Source organism: Phyllobates terribilis, unplaced genomic scaffold, assembly GCF_046119375.1.
Source record: "Phyllobates terribilis strain yellow unplaced genomic scaffold, ASM4611937v1 Scaffold_7__3_contigs__length_470593459, whole genome shotgun sequence".
NCBI classification, from domain to species: Eukaryota; Metazoa; Chordata; class Amphibia; order Anura; family Dendrobatidae; genus Phyllobates; species Phyllobates terribilis.
This window is the reverse complement of record NW_027362767.1, coordinates 236,544,302-236,569,040: the sequence shown is the minus strand read 5'-3', so window position 1 is coordinate 236,569,040 and position 24,739 is coordinate 236,544,302. Positions and strand designations below refer to the sequence as shown.

Here is a 24,739-nt window from a genome sequence, read left to right as displayed (position 1 = left end):
ATGGCGTTTTGTTTTTTTCTCTCCCTGCCCTATTTTAGTGATTTACTCTAGTGCACAGGCGCCGGGAGTCACTGTGACTTCCGCTTCAGTGACCACCGGCGTGCGCAACGATGAGGTTTGGTCCCCACTTCCTCCCGGCATCCTGCTATCCAGCAGTCCTGGAATTGTTCTTTGTTTTACTTTTTTTCTTGCAATAATGATAGTGTTATAGTATGAGTCGTTACAAAACTGGCAACCAAACTTGTTGTTTTTTAAAAAAAAAGTTTATTTTGAGTAGAATAAAAAAATATATATATTGGCAAAACTGGGATTTTGAGGATTTGTTTTTTTTTGTACACCGCTAAAACACGTGATCTTCTGATCACATACGTAATACACTGCACTCCTTAGTAGACCACATTATAATCAGAAACTGGTATCAATAATTCCTATTTTAATGCATTTTGATTTTATATACAGATAATATATACACATTAGTGTGATGGTGGCCACACTGCACAAAAACACTGGACTGCAGAATCAAATATGTCACATATTAAAAAAAAAAAAAAAAAGATAATATTTTCTTTAATTTAGGAAATGAAGAAGCAGAGATACTCTGCACTATTGAAGACATTGGTCTTGCAGAATCCATGGCAGAGCTTTACATTTTCACCCCCCACACCTTTCCCTCCAATATCAGGCTCGAAAATGGCTAAAAATCAGCAGTGCAATGAATAAAATTGTAACAGACTAATATTAAATATAGGAGGACAAAACTAATTATTATGGCGATATGAAGCAAAATACTCTACTAAAAAAAAATATAAATAAATAATATCGCTCTCCCAAAGTAAAAAGTTTCGCTTCAATGCCTTCAGCAAGACCTGGGTCGGTTTCACGGAAAAAGTCATCAGGAGCACAAAATTAACACTTCTAGGACAAGCCCTGTGCGATATAAGCCTGAAATACTGAAACTTTCTGCACCATTCGCTGGCTGAGAACATCTCCAATGCTGTATCATTTGATTGCTTGTAGGTACGCCAAGAGCAGTCATGCCGTAAGTAAAGCAAATATATTTCCGCCAAGGGGCTAACTGGGAAAATCGTCACTTTCTTCCGGGTATCCTCGACCCTCTGAATGGTAATCTAAAAGACAGAGAAAGGATATATAACCATATTGAAGAATGCAATACTTCATCATTTCTATAAAATGTCTTTGGATTCAGCACCAAAATGACCTGAAGCCCAAAATTTAAAGCCCACATTAAAGCCACAAAATAAGCAGTTTAATTGTATTTTTCCATCACTTTTTGAAAACTGTCCAGAGGGCAGGAATCTTTTTATAATTCTACACATACATACATACATACATAGATGTGTATATATATGTGTGTCTGTGTGTGTGCACACAGGTGCTTCTCACAAAATTAGAATATCAAAGTTAATTTATTTCATTTCTTCAATACAAAAAGTGAAACTCATTATATAGAGTCATTACACACAGTGATCTATTTCACGTGTTTATTTCTGTTAATGTTGATGATTATGGCTTACAGCCAATGAAAACATGAAAAAGTCATTATCTCAGTAAATTAGAATACTTTAGAACAGCTTGAAAAATTATTTTAAAATCTGAAATGTATGTTCAGTAAATGCCCTCAATACTTGGTCGGGCTCCTTTTGCATCAATTACTGCATCAATGCGGCAATGTGGCATGGAGGCGATCAGCCTGTGGCACTGCTGAGGTGTTATGGAAGCCCAGGTGGGTTTGATAGCAGCCTTCAGCTCGTCTGCATTGTTGGGTTTGGTGTCCCTCATCTTTCTCTTGACAATACTTCTCTATGGGGTTAAGGTCAGGCGAGTTTGCTGCCAATCAAGCACAGTGATACTGTTGTGTGTAAACCAGGTATTGGTACTTTTGGCCGTGTGGACAGGTGCCAAGTCCTGCTGGAGAATGACATTTCCATCTCCAAAAAGCTTGTCGGCAGAGGGAAGCATGAAGTGCTGTAAAATGTCCTGGTAGACGGCTGTGCTGACTTTGGTCTTGATAAAACACAGTGGACCTACACCAGCAGATGACATGGCTCCCCAAACCATCACTGATTGTGGAAACTTCACACTAGACCTCAAGGAGCTTGGATTGTGTGGCTCTTCAACCTTTATTTCCAAATTAAGTGCAAAATTTACTTTCATCTAAAAACAACACCTTGGACCACTGAGCAACAGTCCAGGTCTTTTTCTCCTTGGTCCAGGTAAGACGCTTCTGGCGTTGTCTATTGGTCATGAGTGGCTTGGCACAAGGAATGTGACACTTGTAGCCCATGTCCTGGATACGTCTGTGTGTGGTGGCTCTTGAAGCAATGACTCCAGCAGCAGTCCACTCCTTGTGAATCTCCCCCAAATTTTTGAACGGCCTTTTCTTAATCCTTTCAAGGCTGCGGTTATCCCGGTTGCTTGTGCACCTTTTCCTACCACACTTTTTCCTTCCACTCAACTTTCCATTAATATGCTTGGATACAGCACTCTGTGAACAGCCAGCTTCTTTAGCAATGACCTTTTGTGGCTTACCCTCCTTGTGGAGTGTGTCAATGACTGCCTTCTGGACATCTGTTAAGTCAGCAGTCTTCCCCATGATTGTGGAGCCTACTGAAACAGACTAATGGACCTTTTTAAATGCTTAGGAAGCCTTTGCAGGTGTTTTTTGTTAATTATTCTAATTTACTGAGATAATAAGTTGTGCGTTTTCATTGGCTGTAAGCCATAATCATCAACATTAACAGAAAAACACTTGAAATAGATCACTGTTTGTAACGACTCTATATAAAATATATGAGTTTCACTTTTTGGATTGAAGAACTGAAATAAACTTTTTGATGATATTCTAATTTAGTGAGAAGCACTTGTATAAATAACCTAGGCCTCCAAACCCTGGTCACGTAAGCGCCACAGTTCCAGTGATCTCCGCCAGGGCCAAAAGTGATAACGTCCTGTACAGTGAGTCGTCTGACCCTATGCCCCTCACCAACCAGTCAGAGGTCTTAACGGAAGGTTATTTTTCACTACAACCATCCCAGAAGCAGAAATTAGGACTATGTTAATATTTATAAGATCTCATCCCTCTTGTCAGTTTTCAAAAAGGTCGTGAAAATCAAAAAGTGGTTCTGAATAAAGCAGAGAGACTGTCTCACGTAACTAATGCAGTGAACAGTCATTTTAGATGAATGCGGAAGGGACCTGGAATCATTGGATCCATAATAAAAAGGGCATCAGATACATTAATCTACATTCTCTCTGTTATGCGAAATTTTTATTCACCAGAGGGTGCCTTAAAATTTGCAACCACCAGTCTTGGCCCTCAGAGAATTATTCTTTTTTTTATTTTTCTGCATGGCTGTTTTCAGAACATGTGGAAAGAGCCACGTAAGTGATGCCACCTTTTAAAGTTTGAGGTTCCTTTCAGACTGGCTGATAATCCTTGGAAAGTTGTTTTTCCAAGATTAATTGGCCTGTCTATAAAGGCCGGCAAATTCCCAACGAAGGAGCAAAACGCTCATCTTCGGGCATGATTATTTCTAAATTATAAGCCAGCTAGCTTCTGTGTAAAGAGGACGTGTGCTGCCGAGAACATGATATTCTATATGCATGAAAATGTAATGGGCCTGTATAGACAATATTTTTTTTAAGTAATAATAAAAAAAAAAAAAAAAAAAACACTTAATTTAACCATTACATCATTTTCTGGTGGCACATTCCCTTTAGACAAGGGATGTCAAACTCAGACACAGAGGGCTAAAATTAAAAGCTTGGACAAAGTTGCAGGCTAGCCTTGATATTTATTAAAAAGGTCTACAATTTTTCCTTATCAAATCTAACGATGAACCCTTTCATATGGAAATAGACTTAAAGGGGTTGTCCCATGAACATAGTACATTTTAAATTAATAAATCTTAGCACATTGAACTATAATAATATGATATGTAAGAGCAGTAAAAAGCATTTGGTCCAATTGCCTAATTTAAATAAGTAATAAAGGATAAAAACCTTAAGTAATGCAGATCATAAAGAATGATGCCACCAAAAGTGCCCCCCAAACACAGTAAGACACCCCCCCCAGTGGATTCCTCCACACACACGGTATGATGACCCTACTGTACCCCACCAAAACCTCCCCCGGCAAAGTATGGCAACCCTATCACAGTAGGATTCTCCAACTGTGATCCCCACATAGCCCTCCATACAGTATAATGGGCCCCACATAGCCCTCCATACAGTATAATGGGCCCCACATAGCCCTCCATACAGTATAATGGGCCCCACATAGCCCTCCATACAGTATAATGGGCCCCACATAGCCCTCCATACAGTATAATGGGCCCCACATAGCCCTCCATACAGTATAATGGGCCCCACATAGCCCTCCATACAGTATAATGGGCCCCACATAGCCCTCCATACAGTATAATGGGCCCCACATAGCCCTCCATACAGTATAATGGGCCCCACATAGCCCTCCATACAGTATAATGGGCCCCACATAGCCCTCCATACAGTATAATGGGCCCCACATAGCCCTCCATACAGTATAATGGGCCCCACATAGCCCTCCATACAGTATAATGGGCCCCACATAGCCCTCCATACAGTATAATGGGCCCCACATAGCCCTCCATACAGTATAATGGGCCCCACATAGCCCTCCATACAGTATAATGGGCCCCACATAGCCCTCCATACAGTATAATGGGCCCCACATAGCCCTCCATACAGTATAATGGGCCCCACATAGCCCTCCATACAGTATAATGGGCCCCACATAGCCCTCCATACAGTATAATGGGCCCCACATAGCCCTCCATACAGTATAATGGGCCCCACATAGCCCTCCATACAGTATAATGGGCCCCACATAGCCCTCCATACAATATAATGGGCCCCACATAGCCCTCCATACAGTATAATGGGCCCCACATAGCCCTCCATACAGTATAATGGGCCCCACATAGCCCTCCATACAGTATAATGGGCCCCACATAGCCCTCCATACAGTATAATGGGCCCCACATAGCCCTCCATACAGTATAATGGGCCCCACATAGCCCTCCATATAGAATAATGGCCCCGCCTGGCATCGCGGGCCAAATATACTCATCCTGTGGGCCAGATTTGGCCCACAGGCCAAAGTTTGACATGTGTGCTTTAGACGATGATTGGCTCCATGCAGAGCGATCATATCTTAACAGTCGCTGTTGGCTTGTCTAAATGGGCCCTAAACACCAATCTTGGGGGCCGACAAGACATTATCTAATGGGATATATACACAAAATATATCAGCTATGAACGAGGGTATATAAAATTGGCCATGCTAATCTGGATTTATTCCCTACAGAGCGTGAGCGCTCATAAGCCCCACAAAAGAACGGACCATGGCACATAGTGAAACATTTTTACATTGTCATTATTTCCCCTTTTTACAATTAGAGGCCTACATATCAAAGAGTTAAGTTCTAGATATTCCTCGCGAGACAGAAACGTTTGTAAAGTGCTGGCCAGGACATGTCTATACTGAGTAAAGCAGAGCAGCTTCAGCGTGTGAAGTCTTCTCTCTGGAAGGGTCAGAAGAAACTGCGGAGCGGGTTACCTGGACTTGTTCCAGAGTACAGCAGTTCTAGGCTGTTTATTTTCCCCTGGTCGTACAGCGCCAGCTGCTCCACAAATCTCTGTTTGGCAGGATTCACGATGATCTGGTGATGTGGCATGGAGATAGCTGGAAGAAGAACCAGGCCGTTTAGCGACACAGAAGTACTGGGTCCTACTCTACACAAAAGTAAAAAGCATTTCTCTAGAGGAGGTCGATGCAGAGCTCTCGCGCTGGATGAGAATGTTCTGTTTTCTCAAACAATACAATATGTTTAATAAACTCTTCTCACAATCATGAGATAACTATCGAAAGTGGAGAGAGAGGAAATAAAAAAAGTGATGCAAACACAGAACAACCCCCCATCACATGGAAAACAAAAATGACAGAAAAGATCTCCGATAACCCCCACCACGTCGTTCATTATCTAAAGGCTCTTTGGCAATTATTGCAAAACAAAATATGTGCAGAAAGTAAGAAAATTGTATAAAACAGAAGAATCAGAATCCGATTATATTAGTGCCGTAACTCCGATGTCTCCCCACCGGTCCCTGCAGGGGTGATTGGCACAAGACCACTGAAAACAGAGATTGGCTGCCAAAGTGTCGTGGGTAGACGGCATGTGAATGCTGCAAGAGACCAAATAAACCACATCAAGGAGGACCACTGCAGCAGAGCTGGATTTATCAGGCGAGTATAGACTCCTCTGCAAAACAAGGGAAACGAATACTCAGCTGATAAATCCCGCATTGCCGTTGTGGTGCTCCCACCGGTTTTGGTTTCTTTTCCTGCAGAGATCATGTGCCACCTACCCACGAGAGTCTGGCAACCAACCTCTGCCCTCATTGGATTTGTGTCATTCTCTTGCAGCGACTGGTTTGAGGGGCATGGGAGTCATGGTTCTGAGTTTATCAGGAAAATATAGGTTCCTTTATTATTTCTCTGAAAACCCCTTTAAGCTTCATTTTTGGAGCAGAGCAAAGATTCTCAGGACCTGTAGTTGTTCGTGGCGGTCAGGCCAAAGTCCTGCGAACCTTCTCCTTCCCACCGGCATCCTTGACGCCTCTTCTGATTAGTAGGACTAGAGCGGTGTCATGCATGTGTTACGCTCCAACAATGAGGTCAAGCCGACTAAATCAGAAGAGGCACCGAGTATGCCACAGGTAGGAGGAGGATCATGGAGATCTGGTGCAGTGGTCATTTACTACTGACTGATCCAGTAAATCTTGTTGCTCAACTTTATTCATTTGCTTGAGTCACAAAACCCCTTTATTCTCCGTGTACTACACTTGAGCACTGAGTTATCAAGATCTCTGCTTGCTGTCATTACAAGGGGGAGATCAATATCTGTCTTGTTGGTTTATTACACATTAATGACCTGTATCGTGCAAACCTTGTGAGTCCCCGGATGCCGAGCTGCTGCCTTCTTGGATGCTACTACCTTGCCCAGCAGAAGAGTTCAGGTCCGAGGTTTGCAGCACTGTGCTCCGGCACTGCAGAGCTCTGGGGTGCGATGAGGAGCGCAGCTCTTGTTGGTCCGGGATGTGACCAAATGCAAGTTCTGGTGAAGCAGCAGCTAAGGATGAAACCGAGACACTTTCATCGCTCTCCTCGGGTAAGTTTGGAGTCCTCCGACATGTCCTTAGACTTTCACATGAAGAAATACTGCAGAAATCGACCAATTTGCCATCAAACTGTAAGGCACTGTGGCTGTAAGGTCGGACGCTGCCTAATGCGGGAGCGTCTATAGAAGTACCGTATGGAGTAAATTTGTCAGTGTTTTCCTGGGGGGTAAGTACCGAAGGCTGCAGACTGGAAAGAAGATCCAGCAATGGAGGAAAAGAATCCTGCTGGTCGGGAAGAAAAGAGCTCTGCACATCACTGTGTTCTGTCTCCGAAGCGGGCAAGAGAAGGCTCTGCAATCTCGTGACTTCATTGAACACCTGAAAATCCAATATGGCAAAAAGGGAAATAATGTCAATTCTTATATGAACAAAGCTATAATAATATCTATTCCTGGATGCATTCTGTGCCTTAGAGGGGTTATTCCGATGTTCATTAATGGATATTGTTGGACAGTGCTGGTAAATAAAAGTAATTTTGCAATTTACTGCTTATTAAAATTTTCATTCGTACTTCAGATATTAGCACTTTTCTTTTGTATACAGCTTGTTGCCTTGGAGACCGACCACTGATGCTAGTCAGATCATGCACAGTGCTTACAAGCTCTTTTCTATGGAGCTCATAAACTGGGTGTTTAAGCTTGTCATGATCACTGGAGCACACTGTTACTTCCTAAGCCTACCCAGCAGCAGCACAGTGCTTACAAGATCGACCGCAGTGGTGGTCGGTCTCGAACGCAACAAGCAGTAAACAAAAAAAGTGTTAATATTTCAAAAACAGCTGCAAACCTTAATAAGCAGTAAATTGCATACGCACCGCAGCAGTGGTCTTAGCCAGGTAGCCTCTTCTCTGTAAAACCTCATTTACCATGGTCAGGGGTGGATTAAGAGTAGCAAGGGCCCCGGGCAGTTTAGAAGGCGCGGGCCCCCCCCCATACACACACACCTGATTTATCACGTGACATGTCACATGATCCCCCTCATGTGATATTAATTTGGCACAATATTAATTATATTTTTTTTTAGGCTGTGCGCCCACTATGCGTTTAAGCGTTTCCGCAGCGGTAATTCCACTGCAGAAACGCTTAAAAAACGCTTGGTAGAAGGCCTGCCATGTTCCCCAATGATAATCCGCATCTGCTGTGCACATGCTGCGGAAATTTCCGCTGCGGATTATCATTGCGGAAAAATCCGCAGCATTACCAATTATTTTGCGGAAGCGAGGCGTTTTCGCCGCCATTGTCTTGCATTAGAACGCATGGAATCCGCATCACTGCATCTGTAGATGCAGAATCCATGCATTTCAATGTGCGGATGGTACCCGGGTGTGGAGGACAGGAGACTCTCCTCCGGACCCGGGTACCATAGAACCTGTAAAAAAAGAATAAAATAAAAAATAAATATTATTCTTACGTCCTGGCTTGCCGGCAGCTCGCGATGGTCTGAAAAGGACCTGCCGTGACGTCATTTAGTCATGTGACGGGTCATGCGACCGCTGACGTCGGCAGGCCATCAGAAGGTAAGTATATATTTTTTACCATTCTTTTATGGTCACACTATATAAATCCATGCCGGTTGCATGGATTTATATAGTGTGACCAAGTTGACAAGTACTTTGCAAGTGATGCTAAAATCGCTTGGAAAGCGCTTGTCAACCCACATGCGGAAATGCAAGTGAAGAACGCTTCACATCCGCATGTCCCTGGCATGAAAACGCATGTAAAATCCACATGTACAATCCGCATGCGTTTTTTTCTGCCAGGGAGATGCAGAAACGCTCAAAAAAAATCCGGAACATTTCTGTATCGTGGGCACACAGCCTTACATTAATTGTATGACTCAATATTGAGCACACGTAGCCATCTATACACAGCGGGAGGCCGCACGGCGCCATCTATACACAGCAGGAGGCCGCACGGCGCCATCTATACACAGCAGGAGGCCGCACGGCGCCATCTATACTCAGCAGGGGGCCGCACGGCGCCATCTATACACAGCAGGGGGCCGCACGGCGCCATCTATACACAGCAGGGGGCCGCACGGCGCCATCTATACACAGCAGGGGGCCGCACGGCGCCATCTATACACAGCAGGGGGCCGCACGGCGCCATCTATACACAGCAGGGGGCCGCACGGCGCCATCTATACACAGCAGGGGGCCGCACGGCGCCATCTATACACAGCTGAGGGCCACACGGCGCCATCTATACACAGCGGGAGGCTGCACGGCGCCCCCCCCAGAGACAGCAAGAAGGCCGCACGGCGCCAATTATACTCAGCAGGAGGCCGCACGCAGTCACGCACACACACAAACATATACAGACATATACATACACACAAACACATTTGAAACACAAAAATACATATAAACAGACATCACACAATGATATCTGCACACACACACACACACAGACTCACCATCCCCCGGCTCCATTCCTCCTGCCTGCTCTGACTTCTCCGTTGCAGCAGTGCAGGTCGGGCGCACACTGCGTGACGTCACAGCTACGAGACACGGCCGCGCACAGGGCTGTGTCTCCTAGCAGTGACGCGGCCGGGCCAGCACAGGGAAGTTAACTGCTGCAGTGCTGGCCCGGCCGATGAAGAAGTAGCGGCGGCCGCTGCTGGGGGAGCGGTCTGGGGCCCCCCCTCCCGCCACTGCTACCGGAATGTGCCGCGGCGGCCCGCACATATAATGAGGGCAATCCGGCATTAGACACCCCGCCCGGAGCCGCGGGCCCTCTGCAGGCTCGGGGCCCCGGGCGGTAGCCCGGATTGCCCTCATTATAATCCGCCTATGACCATGGTCACTTTCGACCACAGCAGGGATCAGAGATACCTCTGATCCCATCCGTTAGAGCAGGTGGAGGACAGGACACACATGCAGCATTAATTCTAGATGGCCATAAAAGCAGGGCTGTGGAGTCGGTGTTCATTTTGGTGGAATCGGAGTTGGTCCATTTTATACTAACTCCACCTAAAATATATAATAAATTGGGTACAGTAGTTCAATGCAGTTTGGGGAGAATATTTTTTCATAAGAATTTGGGAAAGTTGTGAAATGTCCTGTAAATGTCTGTCCTATTCCTGATCTAAGGGTCTAGACTTTTAGCGGAGATGAATCTGTGCTGCAGTTTATGCACAAAAGTAATGAAGCTCCTCCTCTACAGATAAGGGGGAAAAAAAAACAAACACAGGGAAGGAATGCCTGCACTCATCTCAGAACTGCTGGAGTGAACAGGAAAGCAGGATTAAGAACAAAAAGGAACAGGTTCTTGATATTATAACTGATAATGCTTCAAACATAAGTACAATTAAACTGATGAATGAGAATAATGAAGGTGAACAGCAGCTAGAAGAACATTTCAGATTCAGTATGTTGGAGATGGAAGGCCACAGTCCTGTTCCCATAACAGAGGAACAAAACAGATATTACTACAGAAAAACAGCAAAAGGATTCTTTACAATTAGATGATCTTGTTGAAGCTGCTTCACACCTCTTTCCTATTCATTACATGCGCTGTGTTGTGCGCACACTGCAGCTGGCAACAAGAGATAGTCTGCAAGAGGGACATGCTGCAATTCTGATTAGCAAAAGTGAGGAAATTGGTTATTGCTGCCAGAACCCCTAAAATTGATTCCATCTTTAAGAGACGTGCTGGAAAAGGGGCAATTGTGGAATTACCAAATTTTTCACTTTCTCTCAAAGAAGTAGAAGAGTTCAATCGAAGTAGGAGAGTTCAATGGTTCATCAAAACTGACTGTGCACGAGGCAATTCCCTGAAATTGTTAGAGATGTTGCCCATGTGGTTACTGCTTTGCCACCAACCCAAGTTAGTGTAGAGAGGTTGTTCTCTAGCCTTAAAATGATTAGGTCAGATTTGAGGTCATCTATGAAGGAGGATCTGATGGAGGCGATACTATTTCTCAGAACAAATTCATAGACTGCACAAATGTTATTAAGTACGTTTTTGTTGAAAACTGTCACCACACACACACACACACACCACTTAGTACATAGTGTATAATAAATTGTAAATATGCAAAAGTTTTGTTCTAAAGTTGTATTCCAATAAATATATTTTATGTTCTATCTAAATAGCTTGATTATTGTATCATAATAATGATGATTAAAAGCCTGATATTACCATTCTACTACAGTAAATTTATCACTTAAACATGAGCCATGTGTGAAGGAGTCGGTGTCGGTGTCATGGAAATTGAGAAGTCGGAGGTTTAGCTTACCGACTCCACAGCCCCGCATAAAAGCACGAGATATAAAGTAGGGAATCTTAATGGTTGGAAAAAAAGGCATATTGGTAGTAGTTAAGGGGCTTAAAATAGAAGAGTGTCCTCCATGGACGAAGCTTATCTCTTCCTGCAGCAGTGGTCCATCACAGATCACTTCTGCAGGAAATACCAAAACCAAATGAAAATGTGCGCCATCTTTCTCCAAATAAGGGTTCTTCAGCAGATAGAAAGTGTATTATACGGTTCTCTGCCTCAGCTGCTGCTGAACACATAATAAAGACCTCCGCCTGATACGGACCTTCTGTAACCAAAGGAAAAGGAGGTCTCAAATCAATGCCGAAAAGAGATTTCTTATTTTTCCTTCAAAAAGACGTTTTGCAGTATGTCTGTGCATGTTGTGTACATTTTAGCACCGGATGGTCCAGAAATCCAAAATGGAAATAAATAGGGGAACTTGTAAAGTTGGTAGCCCTGAAGGCCACACAAGAATCCCATCAGTGAAGGGATCGTCGCAGAGGACAAGTGTGTGGTCAATACGTTTTCATTCATATAGTCTGGCATTTTTGATAATCCAGCTTTTTTGTGGTCTGGAGGATGCAGTTTTAATTTTAAAAAGGTACAATTTATTGGAAAAAATAAAAAAGGGACTTAATCACCCACCCCAGGTCCAGAGCTGAATCTCCGCCGCTGTTCCAGGTGTCATTCAATGACCTCAGCAGCTGGTGCCATTGATGTGATGTAAGCGATTCAGATAATAACTGACACAGGGAGCAATGGCGGAAACTCCGTGCTGGACCTGGTAAGAATGAGTCAAGCACAGTTTTTTTTTTTTTTTTTTTTTTTTTTTTTAACAGTTGCAGAACAGGAATTTTATGAAAATGGAAATGCCTTTAAATTGGCCGTATTTTATTTCATTGGGTTTGGTGATTATTTGTAGTAGTCATGGATTTGCTGCCTGCGACGGTGCAGGACACTGCGGCTCCATACAAATAAATTGGGCCAACTCCAGTTTTATGCAAAGTCGGCATCCAGGAGCACAAACCCAGAAGGGGGAACGGCACAAAATTAGCGTCGTAGCCCCTACATTCTCCAGATCAGTGTAGGACACAAAGGTCGGACACCCACTGATCAGAGAGTGATGGTATTACTGTAGTGAAAAAGAATGACTCTTTAAAGGAAAGGTGCTTAGAAAACTAAGTTTCTTCTTAAAAGAGTTGTCCACTACTAGGATGGACAACACCTTCTTAAATGCTTTAGTTCCCCATGTAAAATAATAAAAACATTATAAAATCCCCGCCTGCACTTGTGCAATCTTAGCAATGTAGGGGTGTTGGGTTTACCACTGCTTTTGTGATATGTTAATGCCTAGCAAGCGCTGCAGCCAATCAGCGTCCGCTCATTGTTATGCCATGTGAGCACTACAACATATCAGCATCCACAAATTATGCCACACAAGCACTGCAGCCCATCAGCGTCCACTGAATGTTATGCCATGTGAGCGCTGCAGCCAATCAGCAGCCGCTGATTGTTAAGCTACGCAGCCGGACATTGGCTGCCGCCAGGCAGATGTTGGTGGCAGCCATATGTTAGGAGCATTACAAATCAGAAATCACATCAGAGTATTTGTCAGTTACCTCCACCATGCCGGGACGTTTCTTGTGTCGCCCCAAGCAGCGACATGCCAAAAAACAAAGTTCTTGTGCGACATCAGCAGGGCAACGTCCTATCCGGAAGTCCAGATGATGCCGGCAGATGCGAGATGCGGTTCTAGACAGCTTGTTTTCTGCACTTCTGATGCTGGTCGCTCCTTGCGGACTACTGCCCTCAGCCTCCTGATCGCTCTCCTCTTCGTTCACAATGTCTTTCTGACAATTAAAAACAAACAAACAAAGTCTCATTATATAAATACACCAGGAACATAAACAATTTGTCGTAAGATACGTCTAAATTCTCACAAACCAGAAAATACAATGATAATTTTCCCTGAAGGAAATGACTATTGGTCGCAGCGCTGATCCGTTATGCTGGATTGTGACTGCCGCTGGTTGCAAAACCAAAGTCAGTTTATTCATTCTGAGCTATTAGTACTCTGCTGCCCCCTACTGGACAAGGAATGTTATAAGCAGTGCCAGAGCCAAAGTGGTAAAGGGCAATCAGCAGAGGACCAAGCCTATAATTATAACATTTTATGTACTTGGCTTATAAATCAGCAGACCTGCTCGCTAGATATACAAAGTAGTGCACCAATCATATGGTAAATAGTGTAAACCGTCATTCATATGAAATAATCCCATGACCTTTTAGTATGCAGAATGCATCCTCCCCAACACAAATCTACTGCTGCAAAAGTGATCGATATCTCGTCCAGCGCCCACACACATACCATTCTTTACCATTATGACTGGAGCTCTCCAACAGTGCAGCCGCACTCGAGCTGAACTTCACTTAAAGGGTTTTTCCCAGAAAACAAAAAGACGTCTATTAAATATGCGATAAGTGGAGATAGGAGCCACAGGACCAGTTATTACAACTGACTCATGTGACATTTATGCCAGGACTTCAGCTCGTGCATCTGTACGGCCACATTACCAGTCTATCCTTAGTACCCAGTGTTCACGCAATGCAACCTCAGAGACTTCTATCATTCAAAAAAATTGCATCATAAAATCAGCCCAAAAATCTCATTGTGTGAACTCAGCCTTAATAAGAAAACCTGCAGGTAAATACAGTTTTAAACATGGGGCAGACTAATTGGAAGTGCAGCTGTAGGGAGAAAACACCAAGGTTACTTACAGGTAGGCTGTTTTTTCCAGAACCCATGACAGCACATCTGAGAGAGGAATCCGCCCACCAAGGACCGGAAACCTTCTGAAATAAAAGGGCGGTACCTCTCCTCTGCATCAGTTGGCTACAGCACATGAGAGGATCTCCATAAAAAAAAAATTATATACAACCAACATCACTATAGTGCACACCCATATGGTGAGAAAGTGTGTGTGTGTGTGGGGGGGGGGGGATATAAAAGGTGTTCTGGAAAAACCAGCTACCGGTAAGTAACCTTGGTGTTTTCCCTTCACCTGTGACAGCACACCCAAGAGATTTTTGGAGAATTGAAACACCTTAGGGAGGTACCACCATTTGCAGTACCCTTCTACCAAAAGGTTAAGGTAGTAGAGGAGGATAGGTCCAGCCTACAGGTGTTTAAAAAAGGTAGATGGTGAAGACCAGCAGGTTGTTTCTACAAACTTGATCCATCGATACCTCCGCCTTCTCTGCCAAGGAGGTAGCCACTGCTCTGGTGGAGTGAGCCTTGATGCTGTCAGGGATCGGAGCACCGCTTGCTGAGTTAATCCATCTCACAGTGGTGCCTTCTAATATCAAGATGAGGATATCGCTCTTCCCCTGGATTTTTAGAGTTGTTACAAAAAGAGAGCAGAACAATTTCTTGACTCCGATGAAATTTCAATCCTATCTTGGAGAGATCAGCTGAATCAGGTCTTAACATGACTGACTATCCTCATATATGTGTATAAAAAGGATTTATAGAAAGGGTCTGCATATCACTTACACTACAGGCTGATGTCAAAGCTACCAAAATGATCGTTTTGAAGGTAAGGTATTTAGCCGACAACTCCTGTAGTGGCTCAAATGGGTCTTTGGTAAGTGATTCAAACACCAGGTTCAGATCCCATGGGGGGACCCTAGGGACTGGGACTGGCCTGGAACCATCAAAGGATTTTATAAAACCTTAAAATCCACTTATTGGCTGCAAGGTTACAACTATATAATGCACCAAAAGCAGATACCTGGACCTTAAGCGTACTAGTAGTTAACCCTAGTTCGAACCTAGTCTGCAGAAACTCCAGGATGGGACCGACTGAAGGCTTTTGACTCAACGGTTTCCCTAAAAATTCTAGGAATTTTTTCCATGTCCTGCCGTAAATTCTAGTTGATCTATGTTTTCTACTTTTTAACAGAGTGGAAACCAAGTCTGGTGAAAACCCTCTGCTACTCAATATCACCCTTTCAAAATTCCACGCTGCTAGATGGAAGCCCTTTACTTGAGAGTGGAATATTGGCCCCTGTGCAAGAAGGTCCGGGATCTCCGGTAGGATCCATGGATCTGATAGTGACATTATCCTTAGTAGGGAGAACCATGGTCTTTTTGGCCAGAAAGGGGCAATAAGAATCACTCTCGCCTGATCCTCCCTGATCTTTTTCACAACTGCTGGAATCATCACTATCGGAGGGAAGGCATAAGCAATCTCGAAGTCCCAGGGAATCTGGAAGGCATCTACGGCATACGGGTTTTCCCTTGGGTCTAATGAACAGAATCTTTTTACCTTCCTGTTGTGTTTGTCGACAAACACATCTATCTCAGACAACCCCCATAGCTGAATTCTCCATGCTTCAGCCTGTTGCGGCTTAGAAAGTCTGTCTTGGTGTAGTGCTGTAAGGTACAGAAGATGATGCTCTACTACTGGAAAGCGTCTGCTCACTGCTTCCATTAGCAAGTGCAACCTCGTTTTCCCCAGGTGGTTTATATATGCCACCATAGCTCGGTTGTCTGACATAACTCGGACATGGCGACCCAGGAAGAGAGGGAGAAAGCCTTCTAGAGAGAGTTTCCCACTGCCCAAAATTCTTTTAGGTTTGATGACTTTACTTTCTCGAGGGATGTCCAAGACTACTGAATTGTATGGCTCCTCAGATGTGCCCCCCAACCTGAGCTGATTGCATCGGTTGTTATTATATTGTTTATTGGTGTCACCCATTGGACCCCTGAAGCTAAATTTGCCTTTAGACCACCATGAGAGCGAGTTTCTGCTCTCTAAAGAGAGATCCACCTTCCCTTCTAAACGCTCTTTTAGCAATCTTTGTGCAGACAGGATTTCCCAGTAGGAGTTCTCGTGTGGAATTGGACCCATTTGATTGCCGAGATGCAGAATGTTAGGCTTCCTAACATGGTCATAGCTTTTCTTAAAGTCATTTTTGGAAGCTCTATGGCTGCCGAGACCAAACTTACAACCTTGTTTCCTTTTTTTCGGGTAGGACATAAGTCTGAAGCTCTGATATCAGGACAAGAACCAGGAAGGTCTGAACTCTTGCGGGTTCTAGTCTCTATTTTTGAGTGTTCACCATCCAGCCCAGGTTTTGTAAGACAACTGTCACCTCTTCTCTGGACTTCCTTACTACGAGGAAGTAGTCTAGGTAAGCAATGACGACTGTTTCGGATGCGTAGAAAAGCTGTCATCTCTGCTATCAACTTGGTGAATACCCTCAGAGAAACTGACAACCCAAACGGAAGGGCTCTGAATTGAAAAGGTCTGATCCTTCCTTCTATGTATAGAGCCACTTTTAGGAATCTCTGATGGTCCAGATGAATTGGGATGTGATAGTAAGCATCATTTAGATCGATTACAACCATAAAACAGCTGTCTGGTCGTATTCACAGACTATCTTGAACGTTTGACTTTTTACTTAGCGATTTAGACTTCAGTTTTATGATGCTCCTGAATGAGCCATCCGTTTCGTTTTTTTTTTTTTTATAGCAAAAAGAGGGGGGAATAAAATCCCCTTCCTTTTTGTTTGTCCGGGATCTCGCATAGGACTTCCTTCTCTACTAAGCCTAAGATCTGTTTCCAGGGCAAGCTGTTCTTCCGGCGACTTTCTGATGGGGGCTGTTACAAATGATTGACGCAGCCGACTGTAGAATTCTATTCTTAGGCCTTCCCTCACTATATCCAGGACCCAGGTGCTGGAGGAGATGTTCTCCCAGGCCTGAATCAAGCGGGACAGCCTTCCCACTACTTCTGGCATGGCGTCATTGGGAGGATTTTTTGGAAGTGGAGGAGGGACCTCCGAACATGTACCCAGATTCCCTTTTAATTCTTAAACTCCCACTTCCTTTTTTCCTCTCGGAGGATGTCCTCTATTAAATTTTCTCTTCCGAAAATAAGTTTTCACAAGCCATCCATCTTCTTTCCAAATAGAAATTGGCCATCACATGGTATGGAACAGTCTATTTTTTTTTACTGTAGGTCCCCCGGGCATCCTTTGAGCCATAAGGCTCGTCTTGCTGTATTTGATAATCGGGCCAATGTAGCGGCTAGTTTTACAGAATCGGCGGATGTGTCCGCTAGAAATGCTGCAGCACCATGCAACAAGAGTAGGTTAGACAAGTCACAAAATCCTATCTCTTGAGATTTTCTTATCTTTCAGCTGTTGCAACCAAACCACAAGGGAACGGGCGGTGCAAGTTCTGGCAATCGCTGGTTTCAGACCTCTTGCCGCCGCCTCCCATGTATGCCTTAGAAATGTATCTACCTTTTTATCTAAGGGATCTCTGAGTACCCCCTGAATCCTCAAAGGGTAGTGCTAACCTCTTTGATAACCTGGATACAGTGCCATCGATTTTAGGGATGTTATCTCATGACTCCTAGTCTTTCTCCTTGAAAGGATATTTCCTTTTTGAGGGTGAGGGCAAGGCAACAGTTTTCTCAGATTTCCTCCACTCTATTAATGTTTGCTTGAACCTTTGTATTTACCAGAAAGATGCATTTTTCTTCTTCTCTATCCCCCTCCTCTAGGGACGTAGTTGTTTTGTCCTCCTTCAAGCCCATTGTGGACCGAATGGCTTTTATTAACGTGTCTGTATTCTCTACTGGGAAACACGGTCTGCCCCTCGTCACTGTCCGAGGAGGATGAGGATTCGCTATGATATTGCCCTTCCGATAATGGAGGAGTCAGGGTCAGAAGAAATTTCCTTAAAAGGTCTTTCTTTTATTTAACAGTGTTGTCCGGGAGCCTCCACTTCAGATCTGATGAAGGACCTGAGGCTTGCTGTAAAGTCAGGGGCCCCCTCACTAATAAGTCCTGTGAATGCAGTCTGAGCAGAGCTCTTTCTGCCAGTCCACTGCTAGCAGGTTTTTGCATAGTGCGCACTCTGTTCCGCTTCTTGGCGATGGCTTGCTAAGGTCCCACCTGAGGATTACACAAACAATAAGGGGACTTAACAAAATGGTGTCATACACAAAGATCACTCAGCCCTGCTGTTCACTGAGGATACCGGATTCGGAGGATGTTGCAGGATAGGAGACGCATCCCTTCTGGACACTGAGGAGTGAAGCTCTGCTCCTCTGGCTGGAACGGCTGCTGCTCCTGCCACTCAAGTGGCTGCCTCACTGATGGCGAGCTAAGGGTCGCTGCAGCTGCTGATTGTCTTGGTCTTCCATGCTGACCAGACAAGCATGAGCAGCCTTCTGTTCTACTGGCCTCCTTTAAAAAGGGGGGCCAGAACCATCTTCAGGGTCCGCCTCCTCTGGTCCTCAGACGATTGCCCTCCTCGTGAAAGCCGACCGGGCCTCTGTTCCTGAGTGACCCTGCCATCTTGCGTCCGACACCTCCCCTGAGACTAGTGGAGAGCAGAGCTGGGGTGGTGTGGCAAGGGGAGGGCGGCGCAGCGGTCTGAAAGCAGCCCAGGACTTGTCTCTGCTGCCCGCGCACCAAGCCCCCAGGGGACCTGTGAACGGAGCCTCCAGATACCTGATGGCCGGCGCCACAGGCACGCAGCCCGTTCTTCCGGACAGGCCTGGGTGAGTCTTGATCTTTTCACTGCCGTAATCCATTACAAAGGTCCTCATCAAGGACAGGAAACCAACTGATGCGGGGGAGAGGTACCACCCTTTTATTTCAGACGGTTTCCTGTCCTTGGTGGCGCAGATCCCTCTCCCAGGTGTGCAGTCATGGGTGAAGGGAAAACCAAGTTATATTCTCCCCTTCGCCAACCGCTTCCAGTCATCAGGGAGGCACGAAAGCTGTGTGCCAGTCTGCGCTTCGTACACAGCGAGCGAGGCAGTAATCAAGTCAGCCAATCCATCAGTGACAGTCTGCAGCGCATGTGCCGTCAGGTGTCAGTCAGCAAGCAGCGATGAGTGAAAGCCTACAGCCCCCTGCACCACTCCAATGACTGGAACAGAGCAGCTGCAGAGAGAACAGAACCTCATTTTCTCCCTGCAGCTGCATTTTCAATTAGATTGCCCCATATTTAATATTTACATGCAGATTACATTCATGGCTGCAGATAATTTTTTTTTTCTTTTTCCTGACAGGCACCTTATTTTTTAAAATAGGTTGTATCCCTTTAAATGAGCTGTAGGTCTATGACACTAAGACAAACAAAGCACTGTGCATAAGTGTGTGCACCCATAGACTTCCTACTGAGCCGGTATTCCACCATGCAAGTGCTTTTAAGTGGGCGGTTCCTCTATGTAAACATTCTGCCAGCACTAAAGGTACGGGACCATCCTTTCCTTTCCTCTTGCCATTGTACCAGTCGTGAAATAAAATCCCACCTCTGTAGTATGCAGCATCGACAAAGAAGGGATACACTTGGCTGCCTGCACTTCGTTGGGTGATTTTCCAAGGATAAAGCAACATTATTTTTAATTAAAGGAATTTACAGATAATAAAAACACAACATCAGGTCGTTTCTGACCGTACATAAAAACTAATTTCTGGGAAAACGCCCTTTAATCCACTCAATTATACTTACTCATCCCCTCCCCGCGGCTAAATCTGCAAAAATTCAGAAAGAAAGAGGACGTGAATCTTACCAGATATTTAGTGTGAGAACTGCTATCGTTATCTACAGCTTTTTTCCCAGTCAATATTTCCAGTAAGACCTATAAAAATAAAAAAAAAGGTAAACAGAGAAAAGAAATTAAAAAAAAAAAAAAAAAAAAGTGCGGTCAGACAAAGCGGTCAGCGCAGGAGAAAAGCTGCATTCATCTATCTGCGTGCTAATTACGGCACATATAGTCAGCGGGGGAAAACATGACGGTAATCGGCCAGAACAGAGGACGCCCAGAGACCCTGGCAGCACAATGGTATCTAAGCCACAAGCTCAGCAGTCCCAGATAAATCCATGACCAGGGATGTGGTCTCGGAGGGGACGCACATTGCAAAATGAGGAAGTGCTGCGCACAGATTACGCCCAAGTCATCTCCAGAGATTTGAGACCTGAGCTTTGCCACAAAGCAACCACTGATAACGGTAAATAGGGGCCCTTCATTTACCGCCCTGCAGACAGACGTCACCTATGGGACGCCCGTTTAAAAGGGATTAGAAAAACATTGCTGCTTTCTTCCAAAAATAGCGCCATGCCTGGCCGCAGGTTGTGCGCGATACTGCAGCTCAGCCCTATTTTCTTTAATAGAGTGATACAATGCCTAACAACTTATGGATAGATGTAGGTTTTTTTTTTTTGTTTGTTTTTTTGGAAGAATGCAGCCATGTTTTCCAGCAAAATGGTCTATGTGATTCTCTAGGAAGCAAGAAACACCTGGCCCGTGCCTTTGTAAATAACTAGAGGGACATTGGAAGTACAGGAAAGACTACGGGCTCCATATCACGGATTAATACAACATGTAGTGGTAATATGGACCCAAAGTGTGTATATATACAAAAATACAGTGGGTACGGAAAGTATTCAGACTCCTTTAAATTTTTCACTCTGTTTCATTGAAGCCATTTGGTAAATTCTAAAAAGTTCATTTTTATCTCATTAAAGTACACTCTGCACCCCATCTTGACTGAAAAAAAAAACAAAATGTAGAAAGTTTTGCGAATTTATTAAAAAAGAAAAACTGAAATATCACATGGTCAGAAGTATTCAGACCCTTTGCTCACACACTCATATTTAAGTCACATGCTGTCCATTTCCTTGTGATCCTCCTTGAGATGGTTCTACTCCTTCATTGGAGTCCAGCTGTGTTTAATTAAACTGATAGGACTTGATTTGGAAAGGCACACACCTGTCTATATAAGACCTCACAGCTCACAGTGCATGTCAGACCAACTGAGAATCATGAGCTCAAAGGAACTGCCCAAGGAGCTCAGAGACAGAATTGTGGCAAGGAACAGATCTGGCCAAGGTTACAAAAGAATTTCTGCATTACTCAAGGTTCCTAAGAGCACTGTGGCCTCCATAATCCTTAAATGGAAGAAGGTTGGGACCACCAGAAGTCTTCCTAGACCTGGCCATCCAGCCAAATTGAGCAATCGTGGGAGAAGAGCCTTGGTGAGAGCGGTAAAGAAGAACCCCAAGATCACTGTGGCTGAGCTCCAGAGATGCAGTAGGGAGATGGTAGAAAGTTCCACAAAGTCAACTATCACTGCAGCCCTCCACCAGTCGGGCCTTTATGGCAGAGTGGCCCGACGGAAGCCTCAGTGCAAGACATAAGAAAGCCTGCATAGAGTTTGCTCAAAAACACATAAAGGACTCCCAGACTATGAGAAATAAGATTCTCTGGTCTGATGAGATGAAGATAGAACTTTTTGGTGATAATTCTAAGCGATATGTGTGGTAAAAACCAGGCACTGCTCATCACCTGCCCAATACAATCTCAACAGTGAAACATGGTGGTGGCAACATCATGCTATGGGGGTGTTTTTCAGCTGCAGGGACAAGACGACTGGTTGTAATTGAAAGAAACATGAATGTGGCCAAGTACAGAGATATCCTGGATGAAACCCTGTTCCAGAGTGCTCTGGACCTCAGACTTGGTCGAAGGTTCACCTTCCAACAAGACATTGACCCTAAGCACACCGCTAAAATAACAAAGGAGTGGCTTCAGAACAACCCTGTGACCATTCTTGACTGGCCCAGCCAGAACCCTGACCTAAACCCAATTGAGCATCTCTGGAGAGACCTGAAAATGGCTGTCCACCAACGTTCACCATCCAACCTGTCGGAACTGGAGAGGATCTGCAAGGAAGAATGGCAGAGCATCCCCAAATCCAGGTGTGAAAAACTTGTTGCATCATTCCCAAGACGACTCATGGCTGTACTAGCTCAAAAGGGGGCTTCTACTCAATACTGAGCAAAGGGTCTGAATACTTATGACCATGTGATATTGCAGTTTTTCTTTAATAAATTTAAAAACATTTCTACATTTGTGTTCTTTTCAGTAAAGATGGGGTGCAGAGTGTACTTTAACGAGAAAAGAAATGAACTTTTTAAAATTTACCAAATGGCTGCAATGAAACAGAGTGAAAAATTTAAAGGGGTCTGAATACTTTCCGTACCCACTGTATATATGTGTGTAAAGTAGCAGAGGGTTGAGGATTACTCACCACCCCAAAGCTGTAGGTGTCCAGTTCAAACGTAAGCTTCCCCAGTTTCACGTATTCATCCGGCAGATACGCCAACGTGCCCCTCACCGTGCTAGTCCGTGCTAAAGTGCGACTTCTCCCTGCATCGCATGCATATCGGCTGAAGCGGGCAAGTCCGAAGTCCCCTAACTTGGCAACTAAGGCCTGATCCAAAAGGATGTTTGAACTCTTGATGTCCCCATGGATGATGCTGGGTTTGAGGGTGTGCAAAAACTGGATGCCGCAGGCTGCGCCCTGCATGATGCTCAGACGTTGCTTCCAGGTCAGAATAGGAACGCTGCCCTGCGAAAGGGATAGGTCATGACAGTGCTTAGATACCAAGTCTATTCTTTGTGAAACAGTATTGCCGTTTCGGTGAAATTTAATGGTCATACTAGAAATGGGGAAAATCTCATCCTACCTCCGGGCATCTGCAGCTATTTTGCAGTGATTTTATACCTGCAGTGACGTCATTGTGATGCACATGTGATCTCACGGCGGGACGGATAATGAAAAAAAGAGCTGAAGATGCCAGGAGGAGGAGGAGGTCCTCAAGGCTCCAGTCTGACCTGACTCGATCCTCGTGCAAGCCAAAATGAGATGCCAGATGGTCACCTTATTAAGTGGCACAGGGGTTGGGTTACTGCTGTTTTCTAAGAGTCTATTAGGAAATCAAAAGGTAATAGTTGCACCTGGAGCTTAGTTTTAGAAATCCCAAAGGCAACTCTGCTGCATAAAAAAAAGATGGCGCCATTATAGCATTTCAATTGGAACTTCAGGAAGATGGATCTATAGCTATGTATTATAAATCCTATAACTCCCTCAGAAGAAGGCACTTTGGCCGAAACGCGCATTGGGGTGGTGGCACAGCAACTTTCAGGTAATTATGTCCCCTTCAGAACTATCTTACAACTGTTATACTACCCACATTCTTGTACATGTTCATGCTACTATGAATGTCTCGGGATATCAGAGTGTTGATGCTTCCTTGATTTTGGACAAACAGCTACACTCTGAACTCCAAAGTTACCGCTATTTTTATAATACATATGTTAAATATTCTGCCTCTTGTGGTGCCACATTTTGGTCGTTTTCTGTCTTCACCCTTTTTAGATCCTTATCTTGGTACTATCCTTTTGATTGAACTAATAAAGCCGATTTTTTAACCTTATACTTGGTTCTCGGGTGCATTTCCTTGTACATGCTCAGCCATGTATTATATAGAATCTCACAGTCAGCCGTTTCTTGCCAATCCTACCTGGTGATGCAGCCTATCTTCCAGCGAGCCGTTGGGTAGATACAGATAAATAAGGCAGTATTCCTCCCCCTGCATACAATATCCTGCCAGGTCAATGATATTTGGGTGGCGAAGACTGTGGAAGTAAAGCGGAGAAATCAACCGCAACCAGAAAACAAATCATATTGCACAACACGGTCTAATGAAACAAACACATTCATCATGACAGCTAAAAATTACCAAAAAAAAAAAAAAGAGAACTACATCCACACGTATTAGAAATGTGCCCGTCATTATGAATGGTCATGTAAAAAGGTGCGAAAGCCGCTTCTCTGAAAAAAAAAAATATATATTTAATCTTGTGAGTTTCACAATCTTTCTAAAAAGGGGAAGGAAACAATTTTAAGAAAAGGTGTCACAGGGTGATGTGTCCGGGTGCCAGCGAGCCACTCCTGGGCAAAGATCAATTAATCTTTGCCCCTAAAGAAAAGCTTAGAAACAGTCACAACATAAAAAAACCCCATAAAACATTCCCTTATGGGCCCAGCTATACCATAGCAATAAATACTCAAATGTGACATAAACCAGATGACGCTGCAGGAAGGATTTTTCGGATTTCCACCCTCAGAAATAGAAATGAAAGCGAGACTGCGGTAAAAATCGTGATTTGCCAATTTTCCATAACTAATTTTTGCACTCAAACCCTAGCGGAGGGAGAAGCAAAAAGGTGTCACCTGCCCCAAATAAGTGACATAAATAATGGGATATTTTGGAACCCATCACAGGTTTGTACTCTGGACACCAAGAACTAAAAAGATTGCAGAATCTAAAAAGGCACAAAAAAGGTTTAAAATAAAAATA

The 24,739-nt window shown here is 44.3% G+C and overlaps 1 protein-coding gene across 2 annotated transcripts in view; it reads right to left on the bottom strand.

The window, feature by feature from the left end:
* Positions 1 to 278: 278 nt before the first annotated feature.
* IRAK1 (interleukin 1 receptor associated kinase 1) overlaps positions 279 to 24,739 on the bottom strand; it is a 56,182-nt gene continuing 31,721 nt past the window's right edge. The window contains exons 7-13 of one of the 2 annotated variants that reach the window (XM_073639842.1): positions 23,900 to 24,014; positions 22,624 to 22,944; positions 20,103 to 20,171; positions 13,122 to 13,352; positions 6,996 to 7,560; positions 5,621 to 5,746; positions 279 to 1,127 (exon numbers count right to left, since the gene is read on the bottom strand). In XM_073639842.1, the coding sequence (XP_073495943.1) occupies positions 1,072 to 1,127; positions 5,621 to 5,746; positions 6,996 to 7,560; positions 13,122 to 13,352; positions 20,103 to 20,171; positions 22,624 to 22,944; positions 23,900 to 24,014 (1,483 nt within the window). In that variant the 3' untranslated portion in view covers positions 279 to 1,071. The remainder of the gene's footprint in view (positions 1,128 to 5,620; positions 5,747 to 6,995; positions 7,561 to 13,121; positions 13,353 to 20,102; positions 20,172 to 22,623; positions 22,945 to 23,899; positions 24,015 to 24,739) is intronic. The other variant, XM_073639843.1, reaches the window with a different exon arrangement.